This window comes from Ziziphus jujuba, chromosome 7, assembly GCF_031755915.1.
Source record: "Ziziphus jujuba cultivar Dongzao chromosome 7, ASM3175591v1".
Classification (NCBI taxonomy): Eukaryota; Viridiplantae; Streptophyta; class Magnoliopsida; order Rosales; family Rhamnaceae; genus Ziziphus; species Ziziphus jujuba.
In genome coordinates, this window is record NC_083385.1 from 1,939,434 (window position 1) to 1,966,580 (window position 27,147).

General features: G+C 34.4%; 4 protein-coding genes across 6 annotated transcripts; 2 read left to right on the forward strand and 2 right to left on the reverse strand.

Annotated features, from left to right (window-relative positions):
- Positions 1-4,829: 4,829 nt before the first annotated feature.
- On the forward strand, positions 4,830-11,353 carry LOC107423806 (kinesin-like protein NACK2). The gene is made up of 15 exons (XM_048478496.2): positions 4,830-5,046; positions 5,620-5,864; positions 6,054-6,143; positions 6,273-6,373; positions 6,516-6,629; positions 6,717-6,798; positions 7,118-7,185; positions 7,449-7,508; positions 7,595-7,719; positions 8,056-8,254; positions 8,652-8,789; positions 9,055-9,144; positions 9,223-10,116; positions 10,424-10,734; positions 10,829-11,353. The coding sequence occupies exons 2-15, from the start codon at positions 5,633-5,635 to the stop codon at positions 11,154-11,156; spliced, it is 2,832 nt and encodes a 943-aa protein (XP_048334453.2). The 5' UTR covers positions 4,830-5,046; positions 5,620-5,632; the 3' UTR covers positions 11,157-11,353.
- A 205-nt stretch (positions 11,354-11,558) lies between these two features.
- On the forward strand, positions 11,559-14,264 carry LOC107423852 (eukaryotic translation initiation factor 3 subunit K). The gene is made up of 8 exons (XM_016033499.4): positions 11,559-11,954; positions 12,066-12,122; positions 12,206-12,256; positions 12,364-12,426; positions 12,612-12,662; positions 12,741-12,807; positions 13,205-13,287; positions 13,853-14,264. The coding sequence occupies exons 1-8, from the start codon at positions 11,835-11,837 to the stop codon at positions 14,054-14,056; spliced, it is 696 nt and encodes a 231-aa protein (XP_015888985.1). The 5' UTR covers positions 11,559-11,834; the 3' UTR covers positions 14,057-14,264.
- Positions 14,265-14,748: 484 nt separating this feature from the next.
- Positions 14,749-22,696, reverse strand: LOC107423842 (phosphoinositide phosphatase SAC3). 3 transcript variants are annotated; one of them, XM_016033485.4, is made up of 17 exons: positions 21,556-22,696; positions 21,204-21,235; positions 20,811-21,015; positions 20,558-20,723; positions 19,796-20,018; positions 19,359-19,435; positions 18,800-18,987; positions 18,629-18,726; positions 18,331-18,464; positions 18,074-18,202; positions 17,247-17,610; positions 16,829-16,950; positions 16,591-16,704; positions 16,321-16,512; positions 15,923-16,075; positions 15,625-15,739; positions 14,749-15,488 (listed from the first exon to the last, which is right to left on the reverse strand). In XM_016033485.4, the coding sequence occupies exons 3-17, from the start codon at positions 21,004-21,006 to the stop codon at positions 15,369-15,371; spliced, it is 2,391 nt and encodes a 796-aa protein (XP_015888971.1). In that variant the 5' UTR covers positions 21,007-21,015; positions 21,204-21,235; positions 21,556-22,696; the 3' UTR covers positions 14,749-15,368. The 3 variants fall into 3 exon arrangements, with proteins under 3 accessions (XP_015888971.1, XP_015888969.1, XP_015888970.1); XM_016033483.4 differs by lacking the exon at positions 21,204-21,235; XM_016033484.4 differs by lacking the exon at positions 21,204-21,235 and having other exon boundaries at positions 14,749-15,485; positions 21,556-22,695.
- Positions 22,697-24,399: 1,703 nt separating this feature from the next.
- LOC125423720 (GDSL esterase/lipase 5) lies at positions 24,400-26,760 on the reverse strand. Its single transcript, XM_048478794.2, has 5 exons — positions 26,239-26,760; positions 25,987-26,105; positions 25,656-25,886; positions 25,311-25,575; positions 24,400-24,989 (listed from the first exon to the last, which is right to left on the reverse strand). Exons 1-5 carry the CDS (start codon positions 26,489-26,491, stop codon positions 24,691-24,693), a joined length of 1,167 nt encoding a protein of 388 aa, XP_048334751.2. The 5' UTR covers positions 26,492-26,760; the 3' UTR covers positions 24,400-24,690.
- Between the last annotated feature and the right edge of the window lie 387 nt (positions 26,761-27,147).

Genomic DNA, 27,147 nt, shown 5'->3' on the forward strand with positions numbered 1-27,147 from the left:
ACCCGCTTTAATATATTGAAAAAGTACTACCATGATTGATTTCATCTTCATTTCTCATAAAGACAATTAAAAAATTTTAGTCGTTGGTTATTATTTCACATTAGAACTATCTCCAATTGTAATCCGTTTCATAATTTTTGTCACATCACGACAGATATGCTTGAGAAGCTTATGCCAAAAAATGCAAGAGAATGAAAGTTCCGCCTAACCTTTGTTTTTCCATTATTAAAAGAAAGAACCAAAAAATTAAAATTTTTATAAAGAGCATTGGTCTTTGCTCTTGAGAATCCTAAAAAAGTTTGAGCCACACAACAAATTGGTAATTTGGACAATTTATGCGACTCTATTAGGAACTAGTCTGACAATGGGATATGATTGGACGAATCTAAACGAAACGGAAATACTTGTTGAGATTAAAACATTTTGTTTTTTGGACTGAAATAACAATTTTAGATGAACATTTTCATACGCACTTGACTGAGGAAACCTTTCAAGAATGTCCAGTGCGGCACTGGGTTTAGACGAAATTAAATTACTTTATAGATTAAAGTAGTTAAGAAATTAAAGAAAGCATCTCCAACTAATTTGTTGATCTTGAGGAAGAGACTAAATAAAAAAATAAGGTCCAGGTGGAAGATAAACACTCTGAATTCTATCATATATAAAGTCCATCGTCAGTACTCAAACGCTGACTTTTGTGCCTCTTATTTTTCCTTATTCATTCCCGAATATTAGCAAGCACGTATATAAATTTGTAATCTTGCACTTTAAGACAAAAAAATCATATTGAAAACCAATATCCTTAAAGATGACAATGCCCAATTGCCCACCAATATGTATATTTACACAGCTTGGATATAATCATAACCATCCATCAACAATGATGCAACCTACATTTTTGCCTCACCAAGAATTTGGTCCCTGCCCAAATAATGGAAATCAAGTAATAAAGATGGAAAATGATGTTTGGTTGTACTTATATCTATTTATCTACACACAGGGTCCCATAGCCTACTTGTGACTCCCAGCAGACCACAGATATTTTTCTTCGGCAGCAGAAGACTTGAAGTGGTAGTTTGGTTTGCCTATCACCTTTAACGTAAAGGCATGACTACAACTAGTCCCCTACTATTCATGCATGCCAATTGGAGTGATTTTATATCGCAAATAATCCTTGTAAAAATCCATCACCATAACAAAATAAATAAATATTAAATAAAAATTATTTGCATGCATGCTAAGCTGTTTTTTTTTTTTTTTTTTTTTTTTTTGGGTAGAATGCTAAGCTGGTTTTATATATATGTATATATATATATTTATATGTAAGCCAAAATTTATGTATACTTTTGAGTACGTTTCTTTCCCCTGTTTTTATTGGTTCGTGAAAGAGTGGTGCCTATTTTTCATGACAGAAATGATGGAGTTTTGGATGCATAACCTGATCTCTTTGTGGACCGTCCTTAATGGGATGAGGATTTCTTGATTAAACGGCAAATGGGGATTTTACTCATGATCCGTACTAGGCTCGTTTATACATATATATATATATATATATATATAGTTGAAAAATATATATACATATACATAATTATTTAAATATATGATTTTTTTTTTCTTTTATTCAAATATATATATATATAAATCTATTTATATAATTATATTTTTATGATATTAATCATATTATGGTTTATGAATATTATATTTATATAATGTATTTGTATAAATATATTTTTTATGTGAAATAAATGAAAAATATATCTGAAAAATTAAATTTTAAATTTATTTTATGTATGAATAGGGAATCCCGTCTGTCTTGATTTTTCAATAGAGAATTTCCATCCCGTCCCATTTCAAAAATGAATTGGAAAGATGGGGAAAATATGGGGCACATAAATTTAAGGTCCGGCTCCGCTCCACCCATTCCCGTCCCCAACTAGAATAGGCTATGAGACCCTTTATGTCTTTTAGTATTGTTGTCTAGGCAAAACCTTATACTCAATCAATCCTCTATTATGATCTATGATTTATGACATTGGGCGGCTTTACGAAATACTCCCTCTTCTCCAATTGGTGAAATTACATGAGTTGACTTGGAATTGAAGGTACCTTTTAAAAAACCCAAAAGCAATATGTAGAGGACGACCCCAAAATAATTAGCTTCCACTGTGTGTGTAGGACCAAGAGAACATGCCATCCATTGCCCTCTGTAAAGAGCTGGAACCAATCATGGCGTTTTCTTGTTCAAAATTAAAGTTGGGAAATTACTTGCCAGTATTCATTTACTCATGAAAATTCAATATTAAGTCCGAATTTAATAATTTGAAAGACTTTTTGTTTTTAATTTTAGTACTATATATATATATGCATATTCAGTGACCGCAACAATGTCCATGAACCAATAGTATTGGTCAGAGTATATATGTTGCAATTCCGATAAGGTTTTGACGTACGTCCCCAATTAAATATACAATTTCTGTGTGCTGTTCAAGCAAACATGGACCATTGAATTATAATTTATTAGTACCAAATTTTTATACATATTAAAAGAAATTGTTGGATCAATTGTTGACTTCGGCTAACCCCAGATTTAGTTTAATGGCTCTGATAATATCTGTGGATACTGTTTGGATAGTTTTGTGGGACATAGATCTTCAATAATGGCTTTTGATATGTTGTTTGATTCATATTTACTTCTCTTACACCACACGAAAATGCAACTAATTATACAATATATTTCTGTTAGGTTGGATAGTTGAACCTAATAATACCATTGGGTTATCTACAATTAAGGAGATCATGAGAGACTTAATTATCTCACTATATGTAACCAAAACAAAGTAAACGAAAAAAGTAGGTAATATTTATCGAGAATCTAATTTAAAAATGTAAATTTTCACTGGTATTACATTTTACTAGTAAAAAAAATATAATAATGATAACATTACTTGGTTCTAATTGCTTGAAACACAATCATAATGCTATATATCTTACTCTAAAATATAAAGAAGGTAGGCCCAAATTGTCCTTACCAGTCAGGTGAGAGAATCAATTGAGCAAGCAAAGGTTGCTATCAACTGCCCCACTCAAATGAGGTTAGATCGAACACGTGTTTTTTTATTCCAAGAGTAAGTGATTGCATGTCCCCAAAAAAAAATTATTTTTAGATGTGTTTAGTTTCTCATGCGTCTGAAATAATTCCAAACAAATTAGATAAGGTTTTCAATTTAATTAAGATTCAATCCCACGTTGATATTGATTGATAAACACTGTGAAACCCTCTTGAGAGAACGGCCAGTAAGTATTATCTGTAAGGTTGCTTATATGGAAATAAATAAAAAATGAAATTATTGGGAACTTTACCTGGCCTGTGCTAAAATAAGAAGCTGGTGTGTGTGGCCAAAAATTGACTTGCAGGCTTATAGCACGTCGTTGGTTCATATCGCCTATCAATTTTGGAATTTGACCACCACTCGCACGTTGGATGGTTCGGATTAAAATTCCCCAATTATTCTATTTTATCTCTGTTGCTAAAAATGGTGGTTGTGATGGGGTAATTGGTAAATTCCAGTTTTTATATTTTATTAAAATAGATGATTTAAGTCTCCAACTTGGACTTGAGCATGCGTTATTGTCATTTTCAACCTTCTCTCATCATGAATTTGAAGTCATCAAACTCGTTCAAACCGAAAAGGGTCACCAAAGAAACAAGGAAAACAATTTATAATCTCGTAGACAGACTAGGCATGCTATCTGATTCAATATTTCTAAAAAACTTAAATCAGCAGACAGACTAGGCATGATACCAGATCATACTGTAACTTTATGGCCAAGATTCTAGAAGAAGAATTATTTCCAAACGGAATTACATATCCCTGTTTAGTACCATAGTTTAATGTTCTTCTTTGGAGTTTTAGTTAATGATTTGGTTTTTTTTTAACATTTACAATATATATATATTTTTAATCTTTGATATCTCAAACTTGTAATTCTAGATATAAATGCCGATGACTATCCAGCTGTGACTATATTTAATGATTTAATGTAGCACTTATTTGCGAGCAAACCTTTAATATAAAAAATATATATATTCTTTTTTATTCATCCCCTTATTTCTGGTTTTCATGAAAGTGGTTCTTTTAATATGAAAAGTGGTCTCTATCTGATGACATAGGTGGACTTACTGTTGAGGTAGCTGCGAATTATCATCAAATTTTTCTAAATCTTCGGGGTTAATTCAACAAAACAGTTGACTTTTTATTCTTAGCTACATTTTAGAAAATGGGCATCTCATATATTGAGAAAGAAAATTGGGATGTTTATAGAAATATTAAAAAAACAAGAAAAGAAAGTGAAAACCAATACTGTTTCCTTTCTTACTTTTATCAATATTATAATGTATTCATCATTTTCACAATATGTTAAGACTTGCTATCCGAAACAAAACTAATCTCTATTTCACTCTATGATAGGAAAAACATGAATATTTTAATTAACTTTGGAAAATGTCAAGTAAAACATAATAATTAATAAACAAATAGTTTTTATGTTTACCGCTGCCATGGTCTTCAAATAATTACAATATTGTGATATTTGAGCTCCTAGCGAACAAAAAAAACAAAAATAGAATAAAAAAAGCAATATTGGGCCAAAAATAGGAAATACGAGTAAATAGAAATGGGCTCATTAAGGGGGACACGTGATCAGATAATGGGTACATGAAGATTATATGGGGGCCCATTCCCGTGATGGGGCAGACAGAGCGAAGTCAAAAAATTCAAATGATATTTATGGCTTTTCAAAGTGCGCGTCGAGCGGAAAAAGTAGCCGTTACTTTTAGATTAAAAATTGTCATTACTCGCATTGTTCCAAAACGCCCGAGATAGAGAGAGAGAGAGAGAGACTTTTGCACTCCATCCACTTCCCGGTTTTCGGAGAAGAGCAAAACCATTTTTTGAAGCTTTTTGCAATTTTGGATTTCTCGGTGGCTTTCAAGATCTCCCGCTTTCATCTGCTTTCTCTGCGTTCTTGAGCGCTTTTATTCGCTCTGTAAGTGTGCTCGTCTTTTTGCATTTTTAATTTCCTAATTTCTTTGAAGGCCCTGTTTTAGAAGATTCTTGGTTGTTCATGAATTTTTTCTCTTATTTTCTTTATAAAAAGAAAGATTTTGTTCTTGTAAGATTTTTCAGGTGAATTTTGTTGCATGAGTATGGACTTCTCAAGATTATACTTATCGATTACCTAATATGGATAAATTTTTATGAGGTTTTTAAATGATACTCAGCGTGATTTTTTCTTTCTTTCTTTCTTTTTTTTTTTTTTTTTTCCTTCTTGATTTGGAAACACTTGCAGAAGTTAATTTAGTAATGGCGAATATCTGCGGGAAATTAGGGTTTCTGTTTTTCACTTCCATGTTTGTAACTCTACCGTTCTGTCCTTAATAGGTTTATTTCGATTTTTCAATAAGAAATTGTCTGTTTATTGGCAACCAAAAAGATAATTATATGGGCAAAATTTGATATTTCGTTTCGGAAAAAATTTCGAGTATCTTTTTTTAGGTCATTATTATTATTATTATTATTTTTCTGAGTTTAGTGGTAAAAAAATTTGATTTTTGAGCAGGACTAGTAAATTAATGATGGTAGGGACACCGGCTACGCCATCATGTAAAATACAGAGGACTCCATGTTCAACTCCAGGAGGTCCGAAAGTTCGGGAGGAGAAAATATTAGTCACTGTTCGAATGAGGCCACTGAACCGCAGAGAACAAGCGATGTACGATCTCATCGCTTGGGAATGCGTGGACGAGAACTCTATAATTTTTAAGAACCCAAATCACGAAAGACCTGCAACCCCATACGTGTTTGGTATGAGTTCTACAGCTCCAGCAGTTCTGTTCTTCTTCTTTGGTTTACTAGTTTGCTATGTTTAGTTTTGATCCTTGGCCCATAACAATTTATGTAAAATAATATCTGAGTTTCTGGAGATATTTTGAGTTATTATAATAAGTTTGTTCATAACTTTTCATAAATTTTATTGTGTTTTACGTGTGACAGATAAAGTTTTCAGTCCAAGTTGCTCTACTCATAGGGTCTATGAAGAAGGGGCAAAAGATGTCGCTTTATCTGCAATGATGGGAATGAATGGTAATATAGCCAGCGACTCGTAGTCTAGGATATCTTTTTTATATTTTGATAAGTCTTCGTGGTCTGTTCCAAAGTGTCATAAGTGTTTTTACTTTTTTTTTTTTTTTTTTTTTTTTTTTTTGGGTGCAGCAACGATTTTTGCATATGGCCAGACCAGTAGTGGTAAGACATATACCATGAGAGGAATCACTGAAAATGCTGTGAGGGACATCTACGACCACATAAAGAATGTAAGTTAATAACATACTCGCCTTCTCTGGAATTTCATTTAATTGTGTGAAGGGGGCTACTCTACAAGTCTTGGAAAACTAGTACGGAAATATAGTACATGACTATTGAGTTCATTTATGCCATCTTATTTTAATGTCGCAGAACCCTGAGAGAGATTTTACCTTGAAATTTTCTGCGTTGGAGATCTACAATGAAACTGTTGTTGACCTTCTGAATCGAGAATCAGGTTCCCTTCGGCTTTTGGATGATCCTGAGGTATTGACAAGAACTTCCTCTACCAAAGCACTTTCTCAAATTCAATTATATTTCTGTTTTAACTTTTTTCCCTTCTTTGCATTGTAGAAAGGAACGATGGTGGAGAAACTAGTTGAAGAAGTTGTAAAGGATGGTGCCCATCTAACACATTTAATTGGCATTTGTGAAGGTAACTATGGATTTGAGTTCATTGTTAATCTATTTAGCTATTGATTTGTTTGCAAAAACAACCATGAGCACATGTTTGGGATAAGTTATGGCTTAAGAACTTTCTGGCAAGTAAGAGATAATTAAAAGTGAAATTGTTTACCTCTTCACTTTTCTACTTTCAGTTCTCTTCTATGTGGATAGCTTGTGAGCTTGTCACCAGTTCTCGCATTCCTTTTCCTTGTTTGTATTTCATTAAGCTGAGTTAATGAAGGTCTTTTGTAAGATAATCCTTGTATCATTTTTTCCCATGCTTTCTAATTAAAATGTTGTCTTTGCAGCTCAAAGGCAAGTTGGAGAAACCATTTTAAATGATAAAAGCTCAAGGTCACATCAGATAATCAGGCTGGTATGCTCAATGATGGATTAATTAGGTCTTTTCCTTATACAACGAATCATGCATGCTTTGTACATTTATGCTTTACATATTTTTTTTGTTCCTGTAAATACATTATTTCTAAGTCTACACATTGAATCGGTAGAGGCCAGAAATTCATCCTTTCTTAAAAAGGAATTTGCTTTAAATTTTTAGGTAGTTCACATGTATGTAAATTTTGAGTGCACTTTCTATAAGTCCATCATGAGAATATGATTTAACTTTATGGATTTTAGACCATAGAGAGCAGCCTTCGGGGAAGTTCAGGCCATGTGAAGTCCTTCATAGCCAACTTGGTAGGCTTATCTGCTCTTTTCTACCTGGGTCACTTTGACAAAATAAACAGTATATTTTTGTTGATTATAATTCCAGAACTTTGCAGAATCTTGTGGACCTGGCTGGGAGTGAACGTGCCTCCCAAACAAATGCAGATGGTACAAGATTGAAGGAAGGTAGTCACATTAACCGTAGTTTGTTGACACTCACAACAGTGATCAGGAAACTAAGGTAGGCATGTGCAGAACTACTAATACTATGTCTAGTACTTTGGTTTCTTTAGTAAGTATGCCATATAGTTAAATTTTCAAATTCAACTTGTCATAGTTTTGCTTCTTGATTCGACAGAATTAATGCTTGTATGATCTAATTAAGATTTAAAATTTATGAGTCAATTAGTTATGTCTAGTTGAATGGCTTATGAGAAACTTTTATGTAAATTTTCTGGTGAACAATATGAAAATTTATATAATATCATTTTTCTAAATATATATCATTTTGCAGATGAATGACAGTTATTGAACATGTAAGTACCTAATTTTTTGCTGTATGGGTATTCTTCTGCAGTGGTGGAAAGAGAAGCGGTCATATACCTTATAGAGATTCAAAAGTTACCAGAATATTGCAGTCATCAATTGGTGGAAATGCTCGGACGGCAATTATATGTACCATGAGCCCAGCTTTAAGTCATGTAGAGCAAACAAAGAACACACTTTCATTTGCAACTAGTGCCAAGGAAGTTACCAACAATGCCCAAGTAAACATGGTATGCCCAAGGAATACACTGTCATTCGCACAGGCACTTTTAGTTTGTTTGTTCCTTTGTATACCTGAAAACTTTCAAGAAGACAGATTTAGCTATAGATTGGTATGAATAAGTTATCTGAGTCTTGATTTATGTGTTTCCATAGTGTAATGTTGTGTCATTCACATAGAATGCATGATACAGTAAGCATATTTTAGCAGAAGATTGGTTCAACGGCATACTGTTTAATTTGCACATACAGGGTGAAGTATTTTTGCATCTTAGATCCTTGATTTAACATTTTGAGAATGAATTGGATTGAAAACTTATATATCCAACTTGATTGTGGAGAAGGCCTTGCAAATGAAGTTAAGGACATATATGGCCTGTCTAAACTTCCTATTAATTTACGATTCAGGTTGTTTCAGACAAGAGATTAGTGAAGCATTTGCAGGAGGAAGTTGCCAGACTTGAAGCAGAACTAAGAAATCCAGAGCCTTCTTCATTTTCATGCTTGAGGTCATTGATAGAACAGAAGGACTTGAAAATCAAGAAGGTATGATTCTTCCTGAGTAATTTGATAATTTTTTTGATAATGTCATAAGTAATTCAGGACCAGGGTAGAGAGAGATGGGGAGGAAGAGAGAAAAAGAGAGAAAGGGGAAGAACATGGAGGGTGCTTTTGTAATTTAACCTTATAATTATCACCCAAAAGAAAAATTATGAAAAAGTGGGAAATGGTATGCCTAATTCTGAAAAAGAAAAAGGAACTTCCTTTTGATCTGTGTGCACTTTAATTGTAAAGAGATTTCATTTTTCAGATGGAGAGTGAAATGGAGGAGTTAAAGCGCCAAAGAGACCTTGCACAATCACAACTTGATTTAGAAAGAAAAGTGCACAAAGTGCATAAGGTACATAGTGACTATCATATATTTTTGTTTCATGATTTCATTTTTCCCTTCTATTCTCATGGATGTATCTCTTTTCAGGGATGCAATCACAGTGGGCCTTCTTCTGAAGTTGTCAGGTGTCTTTCTTTTTCTGGTGATGATAATGAACCAATCTCTTCTAAACCCACACCAGAAACCCGGACAAGAACTAGACTGCAAAGGGAGGCAATGGTTAGGCGATCAGTAACTTCTACAGATCCATCCATGCTTGTTCATGAAATCCGAAAGATTGAGCAGAGGCAGAGACAGCTCGGTGAGGAAGCAAACCGTGCACTTGACGTACTGCATAAGGAAGTTGCTTCACATCGAGTGGGGAATAAAGAAGCTGCTGAAAACATCGCGAAGTTACTGTCAGAAATAAAGAACATTCAAGTAGCAAACTCCATTGCTGAAGACATTGTGATTGGAGATCAGGCCAACCTGAAAGAAGAGATAACTAGGTTCAAATCTCAAGGAAGCACTATTGAATCATTAGAAAAGAAGCTCGAGATTGTCCAAAATTCAATAGATCAGCTGGTTTCTTCTTTTGTAACTAGTGATGAGAGCCACTCAAAAAAGAAGAAAATCCTTCCTTTCACTTTGAGTAATAGCACAAACATGCAAAATATAATTCGGGCCCCATGCTCACCACTGTCCTCTTCTCGTAAAGTGATGGAATCTGAGGTTGAGAACAAGGTCCCTGAGAATGGTGGAGCTACTACACCTAATTCTAACAATGTGGCTTCGCCATATAACAATGATGGGTCTGGTAACTATACATCAAGAGAAGGAACGCCTGTTGCACGGAAGTCGAACTCAGTTAATGTTAAGAAGATGCAGAGGATGTTCAAGAATGCCGCTGAGGAGAACATCCGGAGCATCAGAGCCTATGTAACCGAGTTAAAAGAGCGAGTGGCAAAGCTACAATACCAAAAGCAGCTTCTGGTTTGCCAGGTAAATATCACTTTAAACATTCATGATACGAGATCAACTTTAGGAGTAAAATCTTCCTGTGAGAATGGAACCATCGGTACCTAGCTAAAAGGAGCTTCCGGAACCTCTATGTTACTAATCAAGAATAAAGCAGCAACACTGTTGCATCCAAACTATAACTACGCAAGTTAATCAATTCAAGATAATTAAAACTAAGCTCTAACAGCCCACTAAACATTATAGGCATATGACACGTGTCACCTAAGGTTCTCACGGTTGTAAAGCATTATTCTCAATTTCATTTTTATTTTATATTATGGTATCTTAGGTATTACAACTAGAGGAGGCAAATGAAGCTGGTGGGTCAGATGCAGCAGATGAAATCTCTGAGTCTCCTAAGTCATGGCATGTCATATTTGAGGAGTGGAGGAAGGAAATTTTCATGTTATGGCACTTGTGCCATGTTTCAATTATACACCGCACACAGTTTTATTTGTTGTTCAAGGGAGACCCTGCTGATCAAATATACATGGAAGTTGAACTTAGGCGACTGACATGGTTGGAGCGGCATTTATCGGATCTTGGCAATGCAAGCCCTGCACTTTTAGGAGATGAACCTGCAGGTTCTGTTTTTGCAAGGTATTTGACATGGAGGTTTTTGATGCCCCGATATATGCTTTATCTCTAAATGTCTTGCTTATAAAATTGATGTTTACTTTGATTATGGTGGCAGTGTCAAGGCCCTTAAGCAAGAAAGAGAATACTTAGCAAAGAGGGTGAGTTCTAAACTATCAATGGAGGAAAGAGAGATGCTTTATACGAAATGGGAAATTCCACAAGTAGGAAAACAAAGAAGGTTGCAACTTGTTAACAAATTGTGGACAGATCCTCATAACATGCAACATATACAAGAGAGCGCTGAGATTGTTGCAAAGCTCGTCGGGTTCTGTGAATCTGGAGAACACGTTAGCAAAGAGATGTTTGAGCTGAACTTTGTTTGCCCCTCTGATAAGAGGACATGGATGGGCTGGAATTTGATATCAAATCTTCTCAATCTGTAACAAAAGAGTTTACCATTCCACTTCATTTTTCATTCTATGATTTTTTCAAACGTAGTAGAGAATATTGTTTGTATCTTGTAATTAGAATGCCTCTTGTAACGAAAAAGTAAATTAGTTTCTAGCGGGTGATATGTGGTGGTGGCTAAGTGGAGTATCGATGAAATAGAGCACTTTGGAAAACCAAAAAGCCTTTTCCGCATTAATATTTTTCCTTATTTCAAAAAAATAAAAAAAAATAAAAAAATCCCTTTTAGTTAGACCTGACGTAATAAACAAGACAATATAAAGTATGACCATAAATTATGACCAAAAAGAACAAAAAATTATATATACATATATATATATATATATATGTGTGTGTGTGTGTGTGTGTGTGTGTTATCTAAATTGTAAGAATAAACAAAATGCAAAAACGAGCAAAAAAAAAAAATGCTGAAGGGGAAGGTAAGAAATGAAAATAAAAAATGAAGGTGAGGGCAAGTAGGTCTTTTGATGTGGTTCCATCTTAAAACCAAGGATTCGGATACCCAAAACCCTCAGTCGCTCCGTATCTCGCAGTCAAATCGCAGAGAGAGAAAGAGAGAGAGAGAGACGAAAGGAATTTGTTTGATCAGAATTAGAATCGAAGAAGAAGAAGACGAAAGTGAAAAATAATAATAATAATAAGAAAGCGTAGTAATGGGAAGAGAAAGGGATGTAGTTCAGCAGCCGTTGGCCCTAACGGCCGAAGAGCTCGTAGCCGTCAATCCCTATAATCCCGACATCCTTCATGAACTCGAAAACTACGTCAACGATCAGGTCTCTTTATCGCCTCTTTTTTCTTATGTCCACTCAATCATCTTTCACTTTCTCTAATTTTTTTTTATTTTTTTAAAATTTTCTCAATTCATTTATTGATTTCTATGCCAGGTTTCTTCTCAAAAATACAGTCTTGATGCAAATCTTTGCCTTCTTCGATTCTATCAGGTAACGCATTTATGATTTATCTCTGGGTTTTTTAACTTTTGTACTAATGTTTATTTAATATTATATATTTTCTTAAAAAACAGTTTGAGCCAGAGAGAATGAGTACCCAAATCGTTGCTCGCATCTTAATTAAGGTCTGGTTATGCTTATGCCTTTAACTTTCTATTTTTGTGGATTTCGCTTTTTTTTTTTTTTTTTCAATACTTTATTTATTTATTTATTTTGTTTTCGTTTTGTATAGGCTCTAATGGCAATGCCTGCGCCAGATTTCAGCCTTTGTCTCTTCCTAATCCCTGAAAGAGTGGTATGCATATCAAATTTTTTTTTTTTTTTCTTTTTCCAATAAGTGTCTTTATCTTTTCTCACCATCCTGTGTGGTTTTCAATTCCTTCGGGAGATTACGAATGGAATTCAACTAGCGAGGATTATAAATACTAATCTACTGCCTTTTTTTTTGTTTTCCTCTCTCTCCTTGTCTTTGATTAACAGCAAATGGAAGACCAATTCAAGACACTGATTGTTTTGTCACACTATTTGGAGGTATGATATTGTGGGTTCTTTCAATCATTCCCATGCATGAAATGGATGAACAATAAAAATCTACTTCTTCCTTTGCAGACAGGAAGATTCCGTCAGTTCTGGGATGAAGCAGCTAAGAATCGTCACATAGTTGAAGCTGTACCAGGTATGTCAAATCATGGTGCTCTGATTTTGTCTATTGTTCTCGTCAGCTAATAACTTTGGTTAATCAGAATTGTATCTCTCATTTGCTTTCTTATGAAGAAAAAACAATCCAATCTTTTGTTTTTCTGTTATGTTCTTCTCCTATATTCTTTTGTATTTTCTTTCTTATTCTTTCCAGCTGGATGGATGGACCTGTTTTGTTCATCAAGGACTAATGCTTGATTGAATGGTTGTTCTTTAATTATATAGAAACTGGCCTCATTATATAAAAATTGGACTTACGCAGCTTTCTTCAGTTGGTTGATTTTCTAGTGCTGCTGTTGCCTGTCATTATTGTAGTACTATATATCATGGATTATGCTTGCCCGCTATGTGGTTTACAAGTGTCTTAATTGCAGGTTTTGAGCAAGCAATTCAAGCCTATGCAGTTCATGTTCTTTCTTTGACTTACCAGAAGGTTCCTAGATCTGTTCTTGCTGAGGTATGCTTTAAATTCGTTGGTGTTCCATGTAATGTGAGGTGTTCTTTCATGTGGTCTCATTTCCATATGATATCATACATATTGCTAAATATGGTTCGAATGGCACCTCCAGTTAGCTGCTTTTATCGACTGTGTAACTGAAGGATGATGTTTGAATTTGATTTCTTTTCCCTTTTAACTTTGTACATTTATTAACAAAAATCAAATTTGAATACCTGGAAATTTAATGGAAAAATGATTATACCCTTGATTGCTATACAAGCATAAACAAAGAGAATTTGGGCTTATATATTTTAGGTGTGTAATATATGGTCTGATATTTCGTTACGATTTTCAGAGGTCACTGGACTCTAATTTATTTTTCGTCCTTTGTTCTTGCTACCCTTGAAGTAGAAGAATAATATTTTCTGTGGCTTTGGATCTAAGAGTGATCTTGGTCATTATTGCCTTTTCACTTTTATATTCTTTTGACCCAGAGCACATAGAAAATTTATGTATGTCATACCTTCAATGCTTTTCGTGACTGTCTTTGTAAAACTAATGATCTGGGTTGGATATGTTACAGGCTATCAACATTGAAGGTCTATCACTAGACAAATTTCTTGAGCATCAGGTAGCCAATAGTGGTTGGATTCTTGAGAAAGGTCATGGGAGAGGTCAGCTCATTGCCCTACCCCAAAATGAATTTAACCATCCTGAGCTGAAGAAAAGCACTGGTGATGCCATTCCTCTAGAACATGTAACCCGCATATTTCCCATTCTTGGTTGATCGCTTTCTACTTGGTCCAGAACTTCTGTTAACTTCAGCAGAAGGTTTTTATTCTAGGATCAGTTGCGGTGCTACTGTCATAATTACTTTTCTAAAGTGCTTCATTTTGCCTGCTGTAGCTTTCTTATAATTTTGTTTCAAGTATTTGTCAAGAACCCAGATTAAGCTTAGAAGCGCAGTTATAAATCGGAAGATAATTTTTTTGATACTTCCCCCCCCCCCCCCCCCCCCCCCCCCCCCACCTCTCTTAATTTAACTTTTCATTGCCTTTTGAGTTATATTTTCTGTTGATGTGTGTAGTGATGTGGCGTAATAGTGTGGCTGCTGAAACATATTCCTTTTACCGACTTATGTTAAACATGGTTAGTTAGGTGAATGAGCAGTATAATTTCAAAATTATCTAGAAAATTTTCAATATACTTTAGTAGCTACTTATTAATGCTTCATGAATTTATTTTTAGATGATATATGATTTATATTTTCCACAAATAATTTGTCTAATATAAAGTTTTTCAATGTTAATACTCTCTTTTTGCTATTTTATTCTCATATATGCATATTCTTCAATTGGTTGGAACTATAATTTTTTGTTTTTTTATTGAGAAAAAAGTGCCCATCAACTCCTATCTATTAAAAAAAAAAAAATAATCGAAGAGCCCTGAAGAACCTTTGAAAATAAATAAATAAATAAATAAATAAAAAATAATTATTTATATATACGAGGCTCTTTTTGTTTCTCTGGCATTGCCAAGTGTAGATGGCACTAAAAAGACAATTTTTCTACGTTAAGATTTTCCTCCAAACATTTTGTCCACATTGTTAGTTTCAACACTGACCATAATCAAAATGAAGCAATATAAAGAATCAATGACCTGCAATTCTAAAAGTGGAGCCTCAATGAGCAGAGCGAAAAATATTTACATGATTAAAACCTAAAGTCCACGAACCGATGGAGGAAGAGCTCCTAAAAGAATTTTTTTTTTTTTTTTTCTTCCCTGAGTGCTGACTATTTACTCTTTTGTACTTTTGGTATCAGATTCCGATTGAAGTTTTCTTGATAAAATCAATAATGTAAATCATACACGAGGGCCAGGAATTGATGATTTGCCTCTACGAATAATATCCTCCCAAACAATGCTGGTTCCACTGCTTATGTTTCTTCTTCTAATTTGTTCCCGGTGTCAGTTGCATGCTCTCTCTCTCTCTACAGTTTCTTTTTCCCGTGCATTCGCATCTTTGAAGCAGATTGAGCACATCGAGTCAATCAAGAGAGGAAAAAGGTATTATTTATGAGGAAAATTGAGCCAAACTTTCAATGGCAGAGTGTCTCTCCATGGTTCACCCAATGTACAAAGCTATCGGAAAATTCTTCCGGGACATTGGAATCCTGCCGAGTACTATACCCTAGCTCTGGTGCTGTCTGCTCTCTCTGCTATTAGGCAAAAGGTAGAACAGTAACTATTATTATGACATATCAAATAGATAAATAAAAAAGTCCACTTTTGAAAATCTCATTTCATTTTCATTTCTGTAACTGTCAAACCATTTTATAAAAAAAATTTACTGACCTTCAAGCTGGATGATCCATATTCACTTGTGGAGGGGGTAGATTCTCCCATTATTCCATTGATAACATTCTCAGATGATAGCCCTTCAGTTGGAGAGTTTGTGAGCAATGATGACCTGCAACAATAACGTCCTTTATATCACATTTCAGGCAACAATATTTACTGGAAGTCATGTATCAGTGAAGCAAACTTATGCCCCAAGTTATACATCTTTTTGCCCTCTTACCACCCCCGACAAAAAGATAACAGATATACAGAATTCACGATGTCCTTATCTCCAATATTAATAGAAAACTACCTCTCATATGGCTCTTCCTCACATGAATTCCCAGAGGAAGATAGCCAGTCTAGGTCAACAAAGTTTGAGAAGCTGAATGAATCTCCACGTTCGGAAAAGTAAATATGCTCGCTTTCTCCAAAAAGTTGCCTACGTGGCATTGAAGGAGTATACCTACAGAAAGCCAGAAATCAAAAGCTCGTAATCTTAGATAAGAAGTGCCTTTTCTTCATTGGTTTCTAAAATAGAAACCATCAAATTTCTCCTCTTAGCCAGTTATTTTCATGTATGCAGCATAGGAGAAAGAACAATTTTCAACTTCTACTAAGCTATCAGCTGCCTCCAGCAAGAAATCAACAGGTAAATCAAGTGGACAAGGACAATAATTAATCAACAACAAGATCACAGGGTAAGCAAACCTTGAATACGTAATATCACTCTCACAAGTTGATATTTCAGGTGAAGATTCACTAAGAAGTTTTCTTTCTCCTTCCAACCGATCAGGTAAATTTGAGTTAGAAAATTTCCCCGGCTTTTCATTTGCAACTGACATAGGTGAGCTGCTACCACGAAGAATATTTCCGTCGGATAAGGATCTTTTGAACATAGACCTACGACAGATGTCAACAATTAGAGAACAAGTTCAGTTACATATAAAGCTCAAAGTCTAGGCTAGCCAATCTTCTTACCTTCCATCTTCATCTACATCTGCTTGTCCATGCCTCCCAGCATCATAATGCTGGTCCGAATCTAGTTCCCAGATTGCAGGTTTACCCTGTTGTGGCTGAAAATGTCCCAGAAATCTGCTCAAAATATTAACAAGAAAAATTATTTCTACTGCATTACGTAAGCATAAATTATCAACGTGAACAGAGATAACCCTTGCTTTTCCCTTGTGTGGTGAAAAGCAATCCATGCAAGACTTACAAGTTAATAGCATCTTGCTTCTCAGCATCCATGTATGCATTGCTATAATACCGTTGAAGAGTTCTAAAGAACTCCTGAGACTGGGTTGCTGCTCTCCATTGACCCCTTCTCTCAGAAAATATCTGTCATAGCATCAAATTTAAAGGGATGTCAACGACTGGAGCACCATGTACACAATAAAGATGATTGCTAAGATAACAAAAATTTTCACCACCCAAGGTAACATCCGACAATATAAAACCAGAAGCTATTTTTCCATTTAATTTCAGCACTAAGCATAAATATAGCAAATGCATAAAAATAAATGGATTTTGAAAATTAAAATGAAGAGCTGTAAGTGTGTATCCTTCCATACAAAATAGTTTTCAGACTTTGAAATTTGTAAACAGCTGGAAAAGAGTAGAAAAGTTAATGATACCTTATTGTGAGCTGCTGAGCCACCATATTGGTGTGCCAGTGTGTCACCCATTCTCTCATAAAAACCCATTAAATCATCAGCCAAAGGAGCATCAAGGTCGATCTTTGGGCTATCTGTGACTCCAAGCGCATGAAGCTGTTTTCCAAGAGCAGCCAACCCATATGCATACTGTGCAACATTTGTGCGATCCAGGCAGTCTATGCAATTAGTTCTAAGAACCCCCGTTTGATACAAGGGCTCTTTGACAGAATAATTGCCATTTGTAATATTACTTCCTCCCCAGGATTTCCTCTCTGACTTTTGAGCATCCTCAATGTCATCATCAGAATGCCTTTGGGAGGACAAGTTATCTTCGTTTACATTTCTGCATCAAATTTATAAAACCATTTATGCAATCAGTATTCAAAATTACCAAATGACATAGTACAATATGTGATAGATCTCGTTGCATGTCATTTTAATGGGCATTTTTAGTGAAATAAATACATGCAAGGGCATCTTGTTGCCATTGCGAATTGCCAAACAGGTAAACCAAACAGGTAAACTGGTAATATATTACCCATCGTGTTTGGAAGCATTTGAACCAAGCAAAAGTTTCACATAATTATGAAGGGAGAAGGAAAGAGAGAAAGAGTCCCAACCCAAGGTCCTCTTATTTGCTATTCAAAAAGTGCTGAACAGGTAAATTAAAAACATACTCCTCGTTTAATTGCTAATAAATGCAAATTTGACAACAAGATAAGTGCAAATTTTAATTGAGCACATTGAATCACAATTATCAAAATCTAACAATTAGAGAAGTCATCCAACAAGATGAACAAACTTACTCAGAGGGAGGCCATTTAATAGAACCCTCGGGTCTCAAGACTGGTTTTACTTGGCAGTAGAAGAAACCAGTTAGCGTCAATGCATAAGCAGCAACCTTGCCCAGGAGCAGCAGAACGTTTGTTGCTTTACTGGAAGGGGAGAAAATGAAAAGTTGTTTAAGGACTATCATATGTGAAAGAAGAGTACCACATCATGCTTCGAGGAAAAATCATGCTTCGAGGAAAATAAATCATACTCAAGTCTCCGACAAACATACCTTCGAGAATGTTTGTGCAGATCCCAATGAAGGAATCTAAGGTGTTTGTCCTCAGATAAGTCTTTATTAATAAACTCAATAGCATTGGCAAACTCTGTGCGAAGTATGGACTCTCGAGGCTTCTTTTCATGGGTCTGCCGATTCCCAGATAAATAAAGAAAAAGTATAAATGCAACAATAATCAGTATGGCTACCAAAAATTAATTTATCAAAACCAGGTTATCAGAAGTAATGGCAAATAGGAAGACTGAAATTAATGAGCATTATTGGTGCAGAACTTATCACTAAATGGATTTACCTTGATTAGATTGAGAATAATTATAGGGTTCCCATATCTTTTGACAAGGTTTTCAAAATGAAGTCTAGTGGCTTCATAATTCTGGTCCTTCTTTGACACTGCAAAAAGAAAAAATGTCAGTTAAAACTATACATCAATACTCAAAAACTCCCAACTTATGCAAGGACATACGTATAATATCTGGTTTGAGATTCAAACGCGAAGTTTCTTGTGACCAGAAAAGAGGGATTGAACCACGGTTCTGGACAACTGAGCTTATTTGCATGGGAAACCCATCTGGAACATCCTCAAACACGATCTGTTCTGTCTCAACATCATTAGCTACTCTGCCCTTCTCATTGACACCTCGTTTTAGATACCTATATGTCAAGAAAGTATTAAACAAGGGATACAAATGTCAACATCCATACAGCTATATATATATAATTCCAATTTTACCAAATGAATGATATAAAGTTATAGCCAAGGTATCAATGAGACCCATTTCATGTCAGACAACTCTTATTGTCATGGTAAAAACAATTACTAACAATGCTTTCTTAAAATGAAGTAGGGAAAAAGAATTAGGTTAAGGATAAATCAGAAAAGTCAGTGCCATCTAAAAGATAGACCATTTTCCTCGTCGACTAAATTATTACATAGTATATTTAAAACCATCATGAGAATCCACCACATGCTATTTTCAAAGCATGTATTAATTAGTTTTAAGAATTTAAGAACAAAGAATCACCTGGTACCAGCATAATGACGAGAACGTCTTGCAATGAGGGTCAACTTGAAGTCATGACCAGATACAGATAGTGTGGCCTATATTCCAATAACATGAGACCATAAATCGTAAATCAGATGGTGAAGCTAAGAAAGGGAACTAAACAATCATATAAAAAGTTCGGTTTCAATATTTAATCGGATGGTGAAGCTAAGAAAGGGAACTAAACAATCATTTAAAAAGTTTTGGTTTCAATATTTAAGCATATAGAGACCTTGAAAAGATTTAAAAATTGGTCAGTGAACCACAAGACACTTTAATTAGATAGACATACAGTTATTATCTGTCCGAACAAATTGTACTTCAATTGATTTACCAAATTTGAATTGACCCAGCAACCGAATTTGGATAAGTTCGCTTCTTGACAGATTATAATCTAAAGACCATTCAATAATCACCTGTTTAAAGAAGCCATACACTAATGCAACAGTCCAAAGAGTATTCTGGAGGTGATTTCGTATACCCCGAGTTAAGTATTCGTTCCAGACAAACATGGTTTCATAAAGTACATGTCCTTTTGCATTATCACACATATTTTTTTGAAGACTACGCATGACATGGTATGAGTAGCTGAAAAAGAAGTCCTTTGTAAGATCCACCGTGCATAGGAGCTTCTTGTATCTAAGCCATCAACAAAACAGAATTAACAATTATCAATGACACCCAAAAAAAGGTTTAGATAAAGAAATTTTGCCCCAAAAAGAACCAATTTGCAAGTTTAATGTTTAATTGGAAGAAACAGTTAGAAGGATTTTGCCTTAGTTATTCATTGTTTACCATACTGTTGTTAAAAAATGTTGGCAAATCTAGCCTTAATAAAACCTTCATTATAAACATTATTTATGATAATTTAATTTAATATATCTATAGTTTCACAAAAATTAAGGGGAGAGACAATATATTTGAAGACAAAACCACACCTAAGACTCAAGAAAATTATCATGCTTAAGATGTGCACAAACAAGTGCAAACATGCAGGAAACAATAAGATAAGCTACCTAGGTCCTATAGGAAAAGACAAAATGGAAACATTAATCAAAAACATTAATTCCCTCAAAATACAGACAAAAGAAGTGCATCTTTCCATAAAATACTAGCATTCCCTAGAGCAACACCATGTAGAAAGGATGTTGAAATGAAGAAATAGATGGACTGAATACCTGTTTTCATTCTTAGAATTCATGATATTGGACCGCATTGAAGAATTTGGAAGCGGAATCATTTCACTCTTGGAGATTGCATACACTGTGTGGCCATAGATTGCACCAATCTGTCTTCTTTTTGTGATAAGCAGCATGTAGTATGGCCCCAAAAATTTAATGAACCCTTTAAATGCATGTCAAATATGAGTTTCTGAGGTATTTCTGATAATTCACAAATGTTAAAAAAGTACAAACATAATAATCCACATACCAACAATTCCATAACAAGTAGTGACAAACTTCAGTCCACCCGTGGACTTGTTTCCTTCATGTACCCGCCTCAACAGATCAGAACATTCACTTTCAGTATATGTGGTAGAATCTTCCCGAATATTTAGCTCTGAAGGATCTTGCCTGTCAATCTTTAGCACTCTCCAGCATGTTCTACTCTTGTCCCTTCCTATCATGTAAAATTTCTGCAGCAGCAAAAATTCCAAAATTCTGTATAGGTTACTAGACATATCACTGAACACACTGCTGAATTGGCTATAAATTCTGTACTAACATGCTAACATCTATGCATTAGAATTACATCAAATATTTACTACTCTAATATCCAACATTTGACATTCTATTATACATCAAAGTAAGTCTACGACCCTACCTTGCCTCCGATAATGTGGTCATGGAAAAAGCCTATAAAACCCAAAAATGACTTTATCAAACGACAATAAACAAGAGAAACATATTGGTGATCCAAATTTCCAGTAAACTAAAACAAAGTAATAGAGATCAAAATAATTCATCTATAAGTGAAAAACAGAAAATTAAAAACACGAAGACTTGATCCACCGAGGAAAATTATTTACAAACAATTCAGATTGAGCAAGTGGCGATTAACAGAATAGATCTTATTGGAATCAAGCTGAGCCAAAAAAAATAAAAAATAAAAAATAAAAAATAAAACATAAATTAAAAAAATAAAAATGGAAATGGGAAGAGGGAAAAGAGAGTACCGATCGAGTCTCATAGAGCCTGAATTTCTGCATACAGACTTCGTCGGGAGGAGGTTGGCAAACGTCTCCTGAGTGTGGGGAATGCTCATTCTCTGTGGACGCCATGTTGATTCAGATCCCCCCGAGCCTCAGGCTCAGGGAAACTATCAGAAGGGCATGCAAATATTCCAACCCCGCAAAATATAAACCCCTTTTTTTTTTTTTTTTTTTTTTTTTTTGGTGGAAACTTACTCGGAAATTCTATTCTATTCACCTAATGAACCTACACAACCACCACTCCATACATCTAGGCTCGGGTATGGCTGCTTCAAATACAACATTTATTACCCCAAAAAACCAAGAAATAAAAATAAGAAGAAGAAGAAGAAAATATACACATAAATAGAGAAGAAAGAAACCCTCAAGACCACAGTTTGACCTTTCTTATTCCAACTCCTACTCTTTCCATTTACATAACCACAATCTGATTATCCTTCTCCTTCTTCTTCTCCTTCCTTTTTTTTTTTTTTTCTTTCCTACTTTGTATCTATAATTTCGATAAAAGTGACAGAAATCCCGTGATCTTCAATCAAGCAAAGCGAATAAAGAGCAGGAATCAAATTTGCGGGATCGAATAATATAATATGTTATCATTACCAAAACGAAAACTCAATACATATCGGTAGAATACATACATACATATATGTATACATAATTGTTATACACAAAGAGGTGGAGAGAGAAAGAGCGAGAGATAAGCCGCTGTTTTGAAAATGGAAGCTTTATATGGAAAGATAATAGATACGAGGAGAAGATCAAGCAGAAACTTTGGGAGCTCGCACCAAAAAAACAAAAAAACAAAAAAAAAAAAAATTATAGGAGCTTCTGGAAAAAGAAAAAGAAAAAGAAATAAAAAAGAGAGAGAGAGAGAAACAGAGCTTAGAGGTCGAAAACCAGAGCTACAGAGAAGGAAGAGAAAAGAGAGAGAGAAAGAGGAGCTGCGGTCTAATAATTGATGATGTTAATATTGTATTTTTGTTTGGCTTTGTTGTTGGTGTTGATGTTGTTTGTAAGTTACAGATACAGATACAGATAGAAAGCGGAAGCAAAGCTCAGATCCAAAGAAAGAACTAATCAAAACCACAACTTCGGTGACCGCTCCATCCACACATTATTTTAATTTTATTTATTTATTTATTTTTAATAAATACATATACATATAAAATAATAAATTATTATATATCTCACATATATTACCAAAATAATTGCTAATTATTGTTATTTATTATAAACTTTTTTCTTTAATCGGCTGACCTTGTTTACTAATTAATTAATTCATTTCTCAACCGACATTAATTCCAATTATCACCTTTATTTAATTTCATTAATCCAAATTAAAAATTAAAAAAAAAACATATTTACAACTCCCTTATTAATAAAAAAACAAACTTTTCTTTACAACGAATTAAAAACAACAACACAACAGAAAGTTAAAAATTGGCGGGTGAACGGTGAATAATAATCCTCCGATTTTTAGATTTTTTCTTTTTTAAATAGCAAAAAAAAATGTTCGTTTTGCAGTCCATTATTATCATCCTAAACCTTTGACTTCAATTGGCCTGGCCGTACCATAATTTAAAAATAAAATAAGATGTGAATGTGTGTTTGTGCTTGTATCCAATTTGTTGTAAGATTTGATTGTGTAGATTCGTTGATGTGCAGTGCAGTCGTCCAATTCAAAACCACCCTTAAATCTTGGTTACACGATTACCTGTCACATTGAATACCTGGCATCTTCTTCCCTAATAATGGAGTCCTGTTCACATCCGGGGCATCGGGGGTTAATACATGTGCTTCCCACTCTTCCTATCCACCCCGTCCAAACACACATACCAAATTTCAATTATTTACATTTCCTTTATTTTTTTTCACAGCTTCCTATTTAAAAATTATAATCTATGCTTTAAAAAAAAAAAAATTTATATTAAACGAGGTTTGTGTTTTTTTATGCTACTTGAATTATTGTAGCCCCGGAGAGCCTGTGATAAGTTATTAAGGATATGCTATTTGGCGGCCTGCCCCTACGTAAAGTATATACCGTATATTTTATTTTATTCACTATATAATATCTTCTTTTTTTTTTTTGTTCTTTCTCTGAACAACCACGTAATATGTGTGTTACTTATAAAATAATAACATTAGGTTGATTATCTTTCTAATTTGATATTAGTTGCCGCGTTCAAAACGTGGGAAATCATTGTTGTTTGGGAGAATTGAGAAAAGTCTAACGAAAAAAATACGAATAGACAAAGACCGCCATGATGGTAATTTGGTATAACTAGCAAAATTAATTTAATTTTCTAAACTTTTTTTTTTTTTTTGGGGGCTTGGGGCGATTAGTTTTGTGACACCTGTAGACGTGAACCTCGGCCGAGTTTCGTGTAAGGTGGGTGTTAAATAAGTTAGCCGTTTTGACCAACCTTTGTCACAGCTAGGATTTGTCTAGATTATGGCTGCTAAGTCCTGGTCTTCACGGTCCCTTAGCATTTACAGCTTTTGCCTACCGTTAAGATGAGCGTTGGTTCAGTCTGTTTTTATTTTTTATTTTTATTTTTCTTTTTAGAAATCAAATCGAATCAAATTTGCAAAAATTAAACCAACTGAATCGGTGTTAAAAAATATTATTATTTTTTTAATAATTTGAATTTAATATTATTAATATATTGAATTAAAAAAATCTAGTTAATTATAATCAAATAATAAAAAAATATATAGAAATATATAAATTCAATTCGATTAAGTGTGAATTATTTTTAATTTAAATTTAATAGAACTGATTATAAATAAAAAGTAGAACCGAACCAATTCAGCTCAATCGGATTGATTGATGCGATTCGGTTTGTGCCCATCCTAACTACAGTAGTGTCTCTTCATTTCTTTTTCTAATTATTTTATAGTTACTGCAGCGACATTAATTCATTACTCACAAGCAATAAAAAGGACACGTGTCAACAAAAAGAAGATTTTTTTTTTTTTTAAATAAAAAAGATGTCTTCTGAATGTATCGTAGATATCAAATCGAGCATATTGCAACACATGACATCGCAGAATGAGATCTTCCGTGGAAATAATGAACAAAGTGAAGTTGCTGGGTAGCTAGAATTGAAAGTGATTTGAATGTGGGTTGTCAACGACATCAGCAATGGTGAGCTTCATCTCATTGTTGAAGAATAGGTCTTTCAGGTTATATGGACCAACAGACAAAGGGGGTCCATTCCAGAGAGCTTTAGCGAAGTGCTCATGGATTCTTTCAGTAGGATGGAACGAATCCCACCATACGTAGTCCTCTGCATTATCACATAACTCGTAGTCTGTGACTTCCTTTTTGCCCCCACAGGTATAGATACCTCTGTATGGACCAGTTCCACAGCAAGCATTCACTCCTTCTTTGAAACCTTCACAACAGTCAAACATTCAATGACTTTATCAAATTAATTAATTTTGTTGGACAAAATTATATATATGTCTCAAACCTTCATAAACTGTTCTCTTTTCCAGGTCATCACGGGCATCACAGTAACTCTTTGAGCCCGTGAATTGCCAAAAGCCTGACATCTGTATGGTTCTGATAGGAACTTGGATCTTCATTCAAATGTTTACACGTTATCAAATAATTACTGCCTTTTTTTTATTTTTTTTATTTTCTTCTTTTTTGGTTTTGGTGATTGTAGACATTGACAGAAGAGATATAGACCATAAAAATTTCATACACATACCGTACTTGGAGGGGTTGTTGATTCTATCCTGTAGCCAATTATAGAAATTTGAGTTGCAGTACTTGAACCCTTTTAATAGATATTCAAGGCTTGTGAGTACAGCTTTTAATGCATTGTTATGTGCCAGTGCAAGTTCAGAAGCTCCCTCGAAACAACGTCTTTCTTCTTGGCTGGCTTTTGGGTTCAGAATTCTAAGAGCTGGTAAGCATCCTAGAGGAGACAAGCTTAGGAAACCAAATTTTCTTCCTCCTTTCTCGTACAGCGACTGGAATATTTAATAATCAAAATTCATTAATATTAAAGATGTATTTTGCACTTCTAAGCACTAAGAAAGTTTAGTCTTACTTGGATTGCCTTGGTCAAGTTTCCGATGACCACGTCAACATATTGTTCTGGGTTATAATCTTGTTGCATTTTGGGATTCCCTAGATAACCACCCATGTAATCGTTGCTTCCGATGCTAAAAAAATAAACTGCTTCGGATATCAGTTTTTTAGCTTGCTCATCTCCTAAGTTCTCTGTCAATGATTTTTGTACATCTTCGAAGTTTTTCAATTGTGTTTTAAGATCAGTTACCTGCAACAAATTAAAACCAATCCGGCCGGGTAATAATTAGGAAATACTATTGTGATCTTCATTAGAAAAGTATGCTTATTTAAGAAGAAAAAATCCTTACCAAACCCTGATTGGTTTCCGAAAGAATGCCTGCCCCACCAGAGGCAAAGTTAACACCTTTTGTGTATTTAGCAGATGGTTGCCTGAATGGAGGAATTATTGGCAGCTTTGCATATTCAGCTGTATAATTTTAAGTTTAGCAAAAACTTTAGGCTTGATGAGCAAGTTATCAACTAACTATATATCTAGTTCAACGGAGCAAATTAAAATTACAGAAGAATTACTAGTTAGATTAGATCATGATCATTTTTACCTATAAAATCCACAATAACACGACCATCGGAGAATCGTCCTGTGGGTCCTTCAAAGAAGCCGTTCTGTCCGTACGGTTTGTAATCTGCTCTATTCTCGGGGATCGTTTCCATGTGATTATTGTTGCCAGGATCAACAGTTGAATCTCCAAAGATGAACAAGGCACTAGAAACGGCCAATGAACTAGCCGATGCTACATAGCACATTGCAAATAGTATACCAAAGCAACCCAAGAGAGAAACCAAGTTCGCCATTTTGGGATGATATTGAAATGCATGCGTTACTCTGTTTTCTCTGCTTAAGTTTCTTTCTTCTTATAATAACTTCACCCCATTTGGGTTTAGAAGAGCGGTCTTTACGATGCAAAAGTCTAATTTTTTTGGAGGATATTATTTGGAGTTTAGATAATGTTGGTCAAATAATGCCAATTTTAGTATAATTTTATATGCTTTTGTAGATTAAGATTGCATCGGAATCATCATCATGTAGTGATCTTTTAGTGAAGAAACCTCAGAGCCTTCCTTGATAGTTCAAGCTAACAAGTAAACCACCTGGAAAGCAGGTGCGGAAAATCAACCATCTTAGTTTTTTTTTTTTTTAACTCAAACTCAACCATCTTAGTTAATTGCTAAATAACAAACCCGAAAATTAGTGATCACAGCTTTGCTATTAAATTAGTTATGGTTATGAGAGAATTAATGTTGCTTAATTCGTCAACAAAAAAAAAAAAAAAAAAAAAAACTAAGTACAGTCAGTAATTAATAGGGTATTATTGAACTAAGTTAATATTTCACTAAAATGCTTCATTAAAGGGATACTTATTTCTTTACTGATCGAGTTCACTAGTAGTTATAAAAAACACGTAGTTTCAGACTCTCCGCTAATTAAGACATTTTTCTCAAAGCACCTT